This window comes from Calypte anna, chromosome 33, assembly GCF_003957555.1.
Source record: "Calypte anna isolate BGI_N300 chromosome 33, bCalAnn1_v1.p, whole genome shotgun sequence".
NCBI classification, from domain to species: Eukaryota; Metazoa; Chordata; class Aves; order Apodiformes; family Trochilidae; genus Calypte; species Calypte anna.
This window is the reverse complement of record NC_044275.1, coordinates 1,532,283-1,546,008: the sequence shown is the minus strand read 5'-3', so window position 1 is coordinate 1,546,008 and position 13,726 is coordinate 1,532,283. Positions and strand designations below refer to the sequence as shown.

Genomic DNA, 13,726 nt, shown 5'->3' with positions numbered 1-13,726 from the left:
CCTCTGAGACCCCCCCTGCCCCTCTGAGAGCCCCCTGGCCCTCTGAGACCCCCCCTGCCTCTCTGAGGACCCCCCCCCGCCCCTCTGACCCCTCCCAGCAGAGTCCCCCCCCCCTTTTCCACTGCTCCCCCAACCCTCTTGCAGCATCCCCCCCCCCCCTCAAAGTTCCCCCCAACCCAGCTGCTGGCAGTGGGTGAACTAGGGACCCCCCACCCCAAAGCAGGGATGGGGATGTGGGGGGGTTGCTTCATCTCCCCCTCTCCTCCCCCCAATTTAATCCTGTGGCTTTAATAAAGCCCCCCCTGCCCCCCCCCGGCCCTCAATATGGGGTGGGGTCCCCTCTGCCTTCCCCCCCACCCCCAAAGAGGGAGCAGCCAGGTACAAGACTCCATATATTTCACATGTACAAAAAGTCACTGGGGGGGGGGATTGGTCCCGGGGGGGGGTCCAGAGTGGGGGGCACCATCCTGCCACCCCCCACCCCCCCGGCCTGGCTTTGGTCCCTTTTTTTGGCACTTTAGTGTTCACATCCACGGTCAAAGTGCTGAGCGCGGGGGGGGGGACCCCACAGTGGGATGGGGGAAGGGGGGGGGGGCGCTGGGGTGGTGACTCCCCCCCCACAGGGACCCCGATGGCAAAGGGGCACCCCAGGGGTCAGCCACCACCCCTGATCCCCCCCCCCCTGGATCCAGGCAGGATTTGGCCCCTGCTGTGGGAAGACTTGGGGGGGGGGGTCCAGGCTATGAGTTGCCCCCCAAGATCAGGGAGGGGGGGAATGGGATGGGGACACCTCCTGCCAGGACAGTGGCACCATGGGGTGGTCCTGCACAGGGCCCCCCCCTCAGACCTGTGGGGTAGAGCAGGGTGAGGAGGGGAAACTGAGGCAGCTGCAGCCCCCAACCCCCCCATCCCTCCCGGGGGGGTCCTTACCCTGCGGGGGCTACAGACGGATCCACTGGTGGGCTGTGGGGTGGAAGGGACACGGTCAGGGGGATCCAGTACTGCATTGGGATCCTGCACTGGGATCCAGTTTGGTACTGGAAACCTGCACTGGGATCCAGTTGAGCACTGGGATTCTACACTGCAGCAAAGATCCTGTCCTGGGATCCTGTCCTGGAACCCAGCCCTGTACTGGGATCCTGTCCTGGAACCCAGCCTTGTGCTGGGATCCTGTACTGGGATCCTGTGCTTGGATCCAGTCCTGGGATCATTTATAGGGATCCATTCCCTGGGATCTTGTACTGGAAGCCAGCCTTGTACTGGGATCTTGTACTGGGATCCTGTACTGGGATCCTGCCCTGGGATCCAGTCCCAGAACCTTGTCCAAGGATCCTGTGCTTGGATCCACTCCCAGCATCATTTACAGGGATCCATTCCCTGGATCTTGTCCTGGGCTCTTGTACCAGGATCCCATCTTAGGATCTTATCTTGGATGTCCCACCCCGGGATCCCCTCAGGGATCTCCTCCCACTGCCCCATCCAGGGATCTGATCCCGGGATCTCACTCAGGGATCCCATCCCGGGATCCCACTCGGCTTTGAGGGGCTGGGGGGTGCTGAGCACCCCGGGGTGAGGGCATTGGGGGGGGAGGGGGGGACACGCGGGTCCGGGAGGGGTCTGGGGGATGATCCGAGGGGGGGTCCCGGCACGCCGCGGTACCTGGGGGCTAACAGCTGGACTCGTCGTGATGGGCCGGGTCACAGAAGAACCGGGACCCCCGCTTGGCCGTGCGGGCAGTGAAGGGAACGCTCTTCAGGGCTGTGGGGGGGGGGAACATGGGGCCAGGGGGGACACAGAGGGGTGGGGGACACACAGAGGGATGAGGGGGACACAGAGGGATGAGGGGGGACAGACAGGGATAGGGGGGACACAGAGGGGTGGGGGGAACAGAGAGGGATGGGGGGACAGACAGGGATGGGGGGGACACAGAGGGATGAGGAGGACACAGAGGGATGGGGGGGACAGAGAGGGATGGGGGGGACACAGGAGATGAGCCCCCCGCACACAGCGGGATCCGGGGGTCCCGGGGGCTCGGGGGGGGGCCGTACCGGTGATGATGTCCTCGATGGTGCCGTCCTTGCCCTCATAGACGGGGCGGTGATCCTTGGCCTGGCGCCTCCGCAGCTCCGCGATCAGCTCCTGCTGCTGCCACTTGTTCCGCTGCCGGGGTCAAGGAGAGGTTGGGGACACCCGTGTCACCTCCCCGCCCCCATCAAGACCCCTCCCCGTGCCCACCCCCTCACCTTCTCCTGCTTTTTCGCCTCCTGCGCCCGCAGCTTCTCCCGCATCACCTCCTCCTGCTTCTGCCGCGTCTCGTTCTCCTGCTCCGCCTCCTGCCGGGGACACGGGACACCCGTGGGACACCCGTGGGACACCCGTGGGACACCCCCACCCCCTCCTCGGGGTCACCCCCCACCCCTCCCGGCCCTCTCCTCACCTTATAGGAGCGGATGAAGCGGACAAAGACGGGGAAGAAGACGGAGGGGGGGGTGGTCTTGGGGCTCTCGCCGAAATACCGCACGACTGTGTTGTAGGCGTCCTGGGGGGGCACAGGGAGGTCACCCCCGGGCTGCACCTCCCCCCGGCTCCTGGAGACCTCCAGGGTGGGTGAGAAGGTGTGCACGAGGGGCGTGCAAAGCAAGGGATGCAGGATGAGTGTGCAAAGTGAGGGGTGCACGAGGGGCGTGCAAAGCAAGGGGTGCAGGATGAGTGTGCAAAGTGAGGGGTGCAGGATGGGTGTGCAAAGCAAGGGGTGCAGGGTGAGTGTGCAAAGATGTGCACAAGGGCTGTGCAAAGCACGGCGTGCACACCAAATCGTGCAACAGAACCAAGGCGTGTGCACAAGGAGCACAGGAAGCAAGACACCCCCCACCCACAGGGGCGTGCAGACGGCCTGGGCGAGGTCCAGCCCCCCCACATGCCCCCCTCCTCCCCACATCCCCCCCATCTCCCCACATCCCCCCCTCCTCCCCACACCTCCCCCTTCTCCCCACATCCCCCCCTTCTCCCCACATCCCCACATCCCCCCTCCTCCCCACATCCCTCCCATCTCCCCCTCCTCCCCACATCCCCCCCTCCTCCCCACATCCCCCCCATCTCCCCACATCCCCCCCTTCTCCCCACACCTCCCCCTTCTCCCCACATCCCCACCTCTGCCGTCCTTGCATCTTTCTGCAGCCTCTCCAGCTGCCCCTCGCTGCTGGCCAGGAAGGTTCGGAGCACGCCGTGCTCATGCAGCCCACACTCCCTCCTCAGCAGCTCCATCCCCCGGCCCAGCTCCTTCACATCCAGCAGGACGTTTTCCAGGGATACTGAAGGGTTCAACAGGGTCAGGGGAGCTGCAGCATCCCCCCCAGACACACACTTATAAAGGGGGGGACATGGGGGTGGGAAGCACCTGCAGCTGCCTTCTCCACGAAGTGCAGCTCCTGCCAGAAGGTCGCCAGCTCTGGGTACTTCTCCCGCACTGTCAGGGCGATGAAATGCAGCAGAGTCATCTTCCTGTCTGTCGATTTGGTGTCCAGGAGCTGCAGGAGGATTTGGGAAGGGATTTGGTCAAGGTTGTGGGATGAGACACCCCCACACACCACCACCCCCCCCCCCCAAGGAGCCAGGCAAAGGGGTCTGGGGGTGCCCACCAGGTCCAGGCTCTGGAGTTTGAAGCCATAAACGGCGCCTCGTTTGCTGCTGTTCATGTAATTTCCCAGGGCCAAGATGATCTGCAGGGAAGGAGAGGATGAGGGGGGCAGGGAGGAGCCCCCTGGACCCCAATACCCACCTACCCTACCCTGAGGGGCAGGACCTGGGTGTTAGGAAGAAATTCTGCCCTAGGAGGGTGGGGAATCCCTGGCCCAGGTTGGCCCTGGAGAAGCTGTGGCTGCTCCATCCCTGGAAGTGCTCAGGGCCAGGTTGGGATGGGGCTTGGAGCCACCTGGGAGGCATCATCCTTGCTTATGGGAGGTGGTTGGAACCGGATGATCTTTAGATCATGGAATGGTTTGGGGGGAGGAACCACAGAGCCCATCTGAAGGATCTTTGAGGTGGCTGCTCCATCCCTGGCAGTGCTTGGATGGGGCTTGGAGCCACCTGGGCTGCTGGGAGGTGTCCCCATGGCACGGGGGGTGGCACTGGGGGAGCTTTGAGCTCCCCCCAACCCAAACCAGTCTGGCATTCGATGAGTCTGTCCCAGTTTCTCCCCACCCCCCTAATCCCCACCCCAGCCTCACCTCCAGCATCTGCTTCAGCTTCTGCGAGGACTTGACCGAGGCTGAGGCTGCGATGATGGCATTGAGCTGCTGCAGGGGGGCAGAGGGGGTGGGGGGAGGGCTCAGCTGGGGCTGTGGGGTCCGGACCCCCCTCTCCCCCCCTTCCCCAGCTCCATACCGGTGTCAGCATCTGGAGGTTCTCGGTGAAGTTGCCCAGGAAAGCCATGATGGCCATGCGCTGGGGCAGCCTCTCCACCTTGCTGAACTGCAGCATGAACCGATCCTCGTCCGCCAGCTCCTCCAGCGGCTTCCGCTCCCTCTCCCACTGCCTCAGGGCCTTTGCCTCCGCCTCCGTCGGCAGAAACCGCATCAGGCATTCCACGAAATCCACCGGCAGCGTCGCCAGGTCGAACCTGAACCCGGCAACCCCGGCCTCAGGGATCTGACTCTCCCCCCGCATCCCCCAGCAGAGCCCTGCACCACAACCAGACCCCCTGCACCCCAAACTGACCCCCTGTACCCCGACCTGACCCCGTGAACCCCAAACAGACCCCCTGCACCCTGCCTGGACACTCTATAGCTCAACCGGACCCCTGCACCCCAAATTGACCCCCTGCACCCCAAACAGACCCCTTGCACCTTTCCTGGACCCTCTATAGCCCAACCGGACCCCCTGTACCCTAAGCAGATGACTCTGCACCCCAACTGACCCCCTGCACCCTGCCTGGACCTCCTGTACCCCAACCTGACTCCCTGCACCCCAACTTGACCCCCTGCACACTGACTGGACTGCCTGTACCCCAACCACACCCCCTGCACCCCAACAAGACCCCTCTGCACCCAACCAGTCCCCCTGCACCCTGTCTGGTCACCCCTGCACCCTGCTTTGACCCCCTACACCCCATCCAGAGGTGTCGTGTGTGTGTGTCCCCCGGCACCCCCAGCACAGGGGTCCCCTACGTGTGGATGGCTCTGCAGATCTCCTCGGTGCCTCGGCCAGCCTTGCGCAGGGTGATAGCCAGGTTCTTGGCCCGGTTGGCCTCCAGCAGTGTCACCTTGGTGGCCACTTTCTGCGAGGCTTTGCTCTTGGCACACACCAGGTCCAGGGCGGGTCCCTGCGCCTTGGTTTTGAAGAGCTCCTCGAAACGCTCCAGGTCCAGGTCCTGGGAGAGAAAAGGACGGGGGGGCTCGGAGAGGGGGGCAGAGGTGGTGGGGACGCTGGGGGGGGGGAGGTCCTGAGCCCACCTCCAGCACCCGCTCATCATCCAGCTCGCTGAACACCGTCCCACTGATCTGGTTGGGTTTCAGCGCCGTCCAGTTGAAGACGGGCAGGCGGAACTTGGTCTTGATGGGCTTCTTGATCCGGATGGCTGCCCGGGGGCAGGGGACAGCTCAGCACCACCCCCCTACACCCCTTGGGGACGGGGGACACCTCCTCTGCCCACCCGCAGCCACCCCAAGCCCCTGTGCACTGGTCTCCAGGTTGGCACTGTCCTCTGGGCCACCCCATTCCCTGGGCCACCCCCATCCCCTGGGTCACCCCATCCCCTGGGTCACCCCCATCCCCTGGGTCACCCCATCCCCTGGGTCACCCCCATCCCCTGGGCCACCCCCATCCCCTGGGTCACCCCCATCCCCTGGGTCACCCCATCCCCTGGGCCACCCCCATCCCCATGCCGTGGTCCCTTCACCCGTCCCGTGGCCATTACAGCCCTGATCCCACAGTGCCTGCCAGGCACCCTCCTCCTATTCCCGGGCTTTGTCCCCATCTCCACGGTCCCCCTGCACCCCTTGTCCCTCTCCCTGTCCCCATGATCCCTCTGCCCTCCCTGTCCCCGAAGTCCTGCTTCCCACAGGGTCTCCCTGCCCTCTCTGTCCCTGTCCCCAGGGTCTCCCTGTCCCTAGGGTCCCCCTGCCCTCCCCACCTACCCGACAATCCGACTGTGAGGGCGATGGAGGGCGAAGCCCCTGGCAGTGGGGGGGCGGGGGGACACTTCCCTGCCAAGGGACAAAAAGAGGGTGACACCGTGTCCCAGCTGGAGGGGAAGGGGGGAGGGGGCGGTTTTGGGGGACCCCTCAAGCCTCAGGAGTGTCCCAGCACTGGGGACACACCGGGTTTGGGGTCATTCCCCCCCATCTCTGGGGTACTGCCGTTTTGGGGACCCTTCCTCATCCTCACCTGGGAGCGGGGGGGCAGGGGGCGGCAGGGGGGGTGGCGGGGGGGGCGGGGGAGGCGCAACCTCCACGGGGGGCAAGGGGGGGACCCTCAGGGCCTCCTCCGGGGGCTGAGGCTCGGGCTGGGGAGGGAGCTCAGCCCCCGGGGCGGGGAGGGGCTCGGAGCCGTAGCGCTTGCGGAACGCTTCGTCCTTCTCCTGGATCATCCGCCGCAGTGTGTGCACCTGGTGGCTCGTGTGCTCGTAGGTCTCCTGGGGACACCGAGTGTCAGACCCGGGGGCTCGGGGCTCAGGGTGGGTCAGGACCCTGCCCCACTTCCCCCCCTACCCCACCCCGGGCCCCCTCACCCCACGCACCTTCATCACCTCCAGCTCCTTCTCCCGCTGCAGCAGCTGCTTCTCCAGCTCTGCCACCCTCATCATGTTCTCGTTCTCCAGGTCCAGCAGCTTCTCTGTCAGCTGTGGGGGTGACACGGAGGTGACACCAGCTCGGGGACCACCCTCCCCCCCACCCTCATCACCACTGACCTCCCCGGGGGCAACGCCATCCCCTGGGAGGGGATCCCCCAGGACCCAGTGAGGAGCGTCCCCGTGTCCCCCCCACGCTGACGTACGTGGGACAGATGCTCCTCCAGCTCCTCCACCTTCTCCAGGGCCACGTTCTTGGTCTCAGCGTCCTCCAGAAGTCCCCCGACATCAAAGACGTTGTCCAGGTACGCCTGGATCTGCACCTGCAGCTTCTCACTCTCCGTGTGCCTCGACTTCTATGGGCACGGGGGCAGCGTCAGGGGTTTGGGGAGGGGGCTTGGTCCTCGGGGTGTGCTCCCACCCACCCCCCCCGACCCTTCCCCTCACCCCATACCTGCAGGAACTCCTCCAGCCCCAGCTTGGTGAACTCGTACTGGAGATGGACGCGGAAGTTCATGTCCTCCACCGAGTGCACCACGATGTTGATGAACTGCATGCAGGCGACCTGCAGGAGGGGTTGGGGTCACCGCCAGACACCCCCCCAGCACCCTCTGCCCCCCCACAGACCCCGGCCCAGGTTCCATGTCCCACCATGAAGTCGATGCTGCTGTCCTCGTTGCGGAAGTAATCCATCAGCCTCTCGAAGCGGTGCTGCTCCTTGCAGACCTGAGCAGCAGCCAAGGGGTTAACCCAACCTGCACCCCCCCTCCCCGAGCCCCCAGACCCTCGCTCCAGACCCCTAAGCCCAGCCTCGTCCTGTTGTTCCCATTGTCCCCATTCCAGCCCTTATCATCCTCCCTGTTCCCCCCCAGCTCCCGGCCTTCATGATCCTCATCCCAGCCCAGTCCTGGTGTCCCCATCCCAGTCTGGTTCTGGTCTCCCCAGTTCCTCCAGATCCTGCTCCTCAATCCAATCCTGATCCTCATCCCAGCCCGGTTCTGGTGTCCCCGGTTCTTCCAGGTCCTTCTCCTCAATCCCAGCCTGATCCCAGTGCCCCCAGCCCCTCCCTGCTCCCCCCGGGTACCTCCTTGAAGTTGTCGAAGGCAGCCAGGATGATTTCGTGTCCCCCCCTCACCAGGCAGACGGCCGCCAGCAGCTCCAGCACCAGCGCCTTGGTCCTGGGTGGGGCAACAGTGGCACTGTCACTGTCACTGTCACTGTCACTGTCACTGTCACACCTGGCTGGCACCGGGGACCCCTCCCCAGGCCACGGGACCCCTCCCCTTACCGCGGGTTCTTATTATTGAGGCTGAGGGCGATCTCGTTGACAGCGTGGGGGTGGGACATCACCAGGTTGAAGCCGTACTGCGGGGACAGCGTGGGGACGGTGTTGGCACCGGTGGCACTGGGAGGTGGGGGGTGGATGGGTGTCCCCCCACTCCCCGTGGGGTGGCCATACCTGGTAGTTCATGATGGCCCTCAGACACATGATGCAGAGGTGGACATCGTCCTTCTGGCTCACCAGGCGGGAGTTCTTCAGCGCCCTGCGGCTGGGCAGGGTGCCCGAGCTGGGGGGACACCGGGCACGGGTCAGCGGGACTCCCACCCCATGGGGCTGCACCCACCCGGGAAAGGGGTGGGAGGGGAGGGAGTGGGTGTGGAGATCAGGGTGGGGACAGAAAGCGGGGGCTTTGGGAAAGGCAGAGAGAAGCGGTGAGAGAGGGACAGAAGCTGCGGAGCGAAGCCACCGCGAGTGCCCGGTCCCGGTCCCCGGTACTTACCGGGGGGGCAGGCGAGGAGGAGAGAGAAAGAGAGCGCAGCCAGAAAGGGGGGGGCCCGGGCCTGGAAGCAGAGATGGGGCCGCGTTACCCCCGGGTAGAGCCAGAACGGGGGTGAGCACAGGCGGAGGGGAGAGGGGGGGACAGAGACGGCTGCAGAGCGGCAGGACGGGTGGCACCGGTGGCATCGGCCACACCGGGGGGCACGGCAGAGCTGGGGGGCTCGGGGAGCACCGTGGGGCAGCTGGGGACGTGTGCTATGGCATGGGACAGAGCTGGCACGGGGCACACGGCAGGGCAGGAGGGTGCCTGGCACGGGGTGAGGATGGGACAGCCGTGGCAGGGTGACACCGGAGTGACGTACACCATGGCAGGGTGGCACTGAGAATGGCACAGCCACAGCAGGGTGGCACTGGGGGTGGCAGAGCCGTGGCAGCACACAGCCCCGTGTCCCACCAGAGCCACCAGAGCAGTGGGGATCCCCCCCTGCAGCCCCCCGGGGTGGGGGGCACGTACCGTAGGGCGTTCTGGCGGGCAGAGCGGGTGAAGGGGCCGGGCAGGGTGCTGGGGGGCTGCAGGTCCTCAATGGAGCGGCTCCAGCCCCGCAGCTTCTCCAGGGCGCCGTCCTCACCACCATCCAGGCCCTCAAAATCCAACCTGGGGGACACGGCGGGGATGGGGACGGGGACACGTGGGGAGGGGGCACACGGCGCAGCCACCACGGCAAGCGAGGAAGCGGGTGGGCAGCAGAAAGGGGGGCGAGGGGAGAGAGGGGGACACCGGGACTCCTGGACACAGCCCAAGGGACAGGAGTGGGGTTGAGCACCCCAAAAGTAGCACCAGGACCCCTGTCCCAGTGGCAGCAGAACCCCTGTCCCCAAACCGAGGAACAAAAGGGTGGTTGAGCACCCCAAAAGTAGCACCAGAACCCCTGTCTCCAGCCCAAGTGACACAAGTGGGGTTGAGCACCCCAAAAGTGCCACCAGAACCCTTGTTCCCCACCCCAGGTGGGCAGGAGGGGGGATCCAGCACCTCCCAGGACCCCATGGCAGGAAGGTCCCTGTGTCCCCCTGGGCTGCCCCGGTGCCAACAAAACGTCCCTGCCCACAGCCCGGACCTGCCAGGGGGGCACCAGAACCCTCCTAAACGCAGGACCCCAGCACCCCAAGGATCCCCTAGCACCCCAAGGACCCCCCAGCACCTCCAGGACCCCCGTGTCCCCACTCACATGACAGCACACTGGGCGAAGGACAGGTAGTTCACCAGCACGTCCAGCCCCTTGTTCTCATCGTTGAGGAACTCCCGCACCCACCTATAGCACCCAGCACCCATCAGCACCCCTTCCTCTAAGACGAAAACTCCCCCCCCACCATGAAGACCCCCGGCTCGGTGTCCCGGGGCTCCGGTGGCGGTTGCAGGCCCACGGTTATCGGCGGGGCCAGCCCCGGGGCGGGTTTATCTGCCGGCTGCAGGGCAGGGAGGGCGGGGAGGAGGCGGGGAAGTGGGCTGGGGGCTGCGGCTGAGCCCCCCGGCATGGGAGCTCCGGGGGGGGCTGCTCAGGGTGCCCAAAGGTGGGTGCTGGGGCAGTGCCCACCATCCGGAGTGCCCTGGGGTGAGGGGTGCGGGGGTTTGGGTTCGGGGTGTCCTGAGGTGGGGGCTGGGGCTGTGCCCCCCCATCCTGGGCACCCTATGGTGGAGGGGTCTGGGGGTGCCCTCCCCGTCCTGGGACCCCTGGGGTGGAGGGGGTGGGGGGGTTGTCCAGCAGAGATGTGCCGGGGGGTGAAGGAATGGGGGGTTGCAGGGTGGGTGGGGGGTGTGGGGGGTTCCCCGTCCCTCTTCCCGTCCCGCTGCCCGCAGCCGGGGGTGCTGAGTGGAGCAGCAGAGGGGCCGGGGGGGTGGGGGGCGGCCGCCCCTTTCCTGCCCCCGGCCCCTTTCCTGTCTCCGGTTGCTGCTATTTTGGGGTGGAAACCGCCGACGGGGCGGGCGCGGTGGGGCCGGCGATGGGGCACGTGCAGGAGGTGACCCGCGCACGGCCACGCCACCGGGGGTCCCCGCGGGTGACATCCCCGGTGACATTCCCAAGCCTCGGGTCACCCCCGTGGCATCTTCCCACCGGATGCCGCTGCCGTGGGGCCACGGCTGGGACTCTGTGACACCCCCTCCCCCACTCGGGACTTCGTGACAGTCCCCGGAACCCTCTGTCCCCCCTCTAGGACCCTGTGTCCCCCTCCGGACACCCCCCCCCCCCGCTGCTCACCCGATGTGGTTGGTCCTCAGGCTGATCTCCAGCTCTCGCAGCACCTTGGTTGACTCCTGAACCCTCCTCCGGAATTTCTGGGGGCAAAGTGGGTGCTGAGCCACCCCCCCCCCTCTGCGCCCACCCCCCCGAACCCCCTGAGCCCCCCCCTCACCTTCCTGGTGACCCCCGGCTCCAGAAAGCTGCGCAGTTTTTGGATGTAGGCGTGGGGGGGGCTCTTCACCTGGAACCGCTCCTGGGGACGGGGAGGTGACAGCACGGGAAGGGAGGGGACTTGGTGACACGGCCACAAGAGCACAGTGTCCCCACCCCTCCCAGGACCCCCCCCCCCGGGCTCCCCAACCTGGTCACAGATGAGGTCCCACTTCTTCTCGTTGTCGTACTGCCGCAGGAGCCGGGCTTTATCCGGGGGGAGGTTCATGGAGCTCTGGGTGGGGGGCAGAGGGGGGGCTGTCACCCGTGGGGACACGGGGACACTGCCCTCCAGGTGCCTCCAGGCCACACAGCAAGGCCAAGGTCCCCCCCGGTGGCCCCCAGCCCCGTGGCACGGCCAGGGTGTCCCCTCCCTGCCCCCAAATGGCCCCCAGCCCCGTGGCTGTGGGGGTCACGAGTGGGCACAGGGCCACCCATGTGGCGTGGGGACATCAGTGCCACCATCGTGCCAGCCACCGGCAGCACCAAATCTCTTTGTCACCACCGTGTCCTTCCTGGCTGCACCCACTTCCCACCGCCGACCGCAGCACCCTGACCGCGGCGGGGACACCGGGGACACGGGGGACAGTGAGGACATCACCAGGAACACGAGTGGGACGCCACGGGCAAAGCTGAGGATGGGGGGTGGCCCAGAGGGCATGGGGCTGCCAGGGAGGGAGATGGCACCCACTGGGTGATGCCACCCCCGATGGCCACGCCACCCCCCCGGGAGATGCCACCTGGTCGGGCAAAGCCACCCCGGGGACAGGAGCCGGTGCCGGGAGGTGCCACCACCGCCGCAGCTATAATTATCCCCCCCGGTCATCCCGGCAGGAAACCGGGACAGCGCCTGGGCGAGGCTGTGCCCCCCCCGGGGAGGGAACCAATCCCACAGGGCCGGGGACGTCACGGCCAGGACGGGGACCCCCCCCTAAAAGCCCCAAAATTCCCCCGGGGGCGGCGTCTCCCTTCCCCCCCCGGTTAACCGGACACCGATGGCAAAGCCCCGGGGGGGGGTGCCCGGGAGGCACCGGAGCTGGGAGTGTGTGTGGGGGGTGTTGAAGCGCAGCCGCCCTCGCTCCCGGTTCCCGCCGCTCCGTTTCCTGCCTTTGTGCCGCTCCCGGTCGGGCGCTTCCTCCGCCACCGCCGCACCCCACCGGGGACCCCCCCAAACACCCTCCGGATGAGCGACCCCTCCCCAAACCCAACCCCCCCGCGCTCCCAAGCACGGGGGGTACCGGGGTTAGAGACCACCCCGGGGGTTGAGGACCCGTTCGGGGGCCACCGGAGCCCCGGGATCAAACATTTCCCGACACCGGGGGCAGCGGAGGAAACGGATTTTTAGGGGGGCGGCACCGGGGGGGGGCACCCAAAATCCTCCCCCTAAATCCTCCCCCCTCGGTGTCACCGTCACCCGGCAGGATGCGTCCCACGTCCCCCCCGTCACCGGCCCCGCGTGGGATGCGGCGACGAATAACGCCCCGCGGGCCACCACCGGCGGGACAGTCCCACACCGGGGGTACCGATGCCCCCCCCGCCCAGTACCGATGTCCCCCGTTCCCCTCTGATTCAATCTGCCCGAACCCCCCCGGGGCCACGTTCGGTATTTCCTGCCCGAATGCCGCTTCCGTTGGCTCCGGCCGCCACCGGGACGGCGGTACCGGGGGTCGTGTGCCCGGTGTCACCCGGTACCGCTGTCCCGGTTGGTGTGTGTGTGTCCCCTCGCCACCAAAATCACCCCGGGGGGGCCACCGGGCCACCCCGCTGTGTCCGGAGCCGGACGCCGTGGCCGCCATGGCACCGGTGGTCCGGGGGCACAGGGTGGGGACGGGGTCACCGCCCAGACATGGTCCCGGTACCGGGACGGCACGGGTCACGGCTGCGGGAAGGACACCGCCCCGGCGGTGACAACGGACCGGGGCGCCCGCGCCCACGGGGACCCGGAGCTCAGCCCCGTCCCTGGCCTCGACGGGATCTTCCCGGTTCAAAGAGTCCCGAGAACGACGGTGCCCCCCTCGGTGATCCGGGAGTGGCGTCACCCCCTGGGGCTGTCCCGGGATGGGCTTCCCCCGGGGCCGCCCGCGGACGCTGCCCATCCCCGCGGGCGCCGGCGCTCCCTGCCCGCCCCCGGTTCCCCCGGGCGCCGGTACCGTCCCCGCCCGGTGCTCATCCACCGGACGCTGGGGGGGGAACGCGGCGGAGGGGCGCGTCCGGCCCGGGAGGGCGAACCGGGAGGGGTCCCGGGTAGGGGCGGACGGAGAGAACGCGGCGAGACCCGCTGGAGGCGCAGCGGGAGCAGCGAACGGAGCACGGGGGAAGTGCACCGGGACTGCGCCCGGAGAACCGGACGGGGACAGCGGGAACGGGCGGGGGCCGCGGCGGGGGTCGTTCTCTCACCAACACCAAAGCGAACCGTTCCTCCAACTCGCAGGGCTCCGGCATCGGCATCTTGCCCGGGGCGAGCAGCCCCGTTCCTCCCGGGGCCGCCACCGTTCCCGGGCCCCGGGGCAGCACTTCCCCATCCGCGCTCTCCACGTTCCCCATCCCCGGCCCAGGCACCGGGGGGCGGCGGGGGAGGCTCAGCCCGTCTGGTTCGGCGCCGCCGCCGCCTCCGGTCCCGCCCGGTCCCGCCCCGCCCCGCCCCGCCCGCAGCGCCGCGCGGAGCCGCCAGGGGGCGCTCTACAGCTCGGCCGCGCCACCGGGGGGCGCCCA

The 13,726-nt window shown here is 67.6% G+C and overlaps 1 protein-coding gene across 2 annotated transcripts; it reads right to left on the bottom strand.

The window, feature by feature from the left end:
- Window positions 1–504: 504 nt before the first annotated feature.
- FMNL3 (formin like 3) lies at window positions 505–13,600 on the bottom strand. Of its 2 annotated transcripts, XM_030468120.1 has the most exons (28): window positions 13,412–13,600; window positions 11,166–11,249; window positions 10,977–11,057; window positions 10,823–10,899; window positions 9,794–9,877; window positions 9,082–9,222; window positions 8,247–8,355; window positions 8,076–8,152; window positions 7,872–7,965; window positions 7,439–7,513; window positions 7,242–7,352; window positions 6,994–7,143; window positions 6,737–6,838; window positions 6,385–6,631; window positions 6,135–6,203; window positions 5,451–5,575; window positions 5,166–5,368; window positions 4,384–4,618; window positions 4,227–4,295; window positions 3,639–3,719; window positions 3,398–3,527; window positions 3,151–3,311; window positions 2,438–2,539; window positions 2,244–2,333; window positions 2,049–2,160; window positions 1,660–1,758; window positions 931–963; window positions 505–847 (listed from the first exon to the last, which is right to left on the bottom strand). In XM_030468120.1, exons 1-26 carry the CDS (start codon window positions 13,556–13,558, stop codon window positions 1,667–1,669), a joined length of 3,048 nt encoding a protein of 1,015 aa, XP_030323980.1. In that variant the 5' UTR covers window positions 13,559–13,600; the 3' UTR covers window positions 505–847; window positions 931–963; window positions 1,660–1,666. The 2 variants fall into 2 exon arrangements, with proteins under 2 accessions (XP_030323980.1, XP_030323981.1); XM_030468121.1 differs by lacking the exon at window positions 9,082–9,222.
- Window positions 13,601–13,726: the final 126 nt, after the last annotated feature.

Coding starts and splice junctions, on each gene's coding strand:
- FMNL3 (XM_030468120.1), bottom strand. CDS start 13,558: ATGGGGAACGTGGAGAGCGCGGATGGGGAAGTGCTGCCCCGGGGCCCG. Junction 7,353..7,438: donor ACAGCAGCATCGACTTCATG/GTGGGACATGGA, acceptor CCCCTCCTGCAG/GTCGCCTGCATGCAGTTCAT. Junction 2,540..3,150: donor AAGATGCAAGGACGGCAGAG/GTGGGGATGTGG, acceptor GTGCCCCCCCAG/GACGCCTACAACACAGTCGT.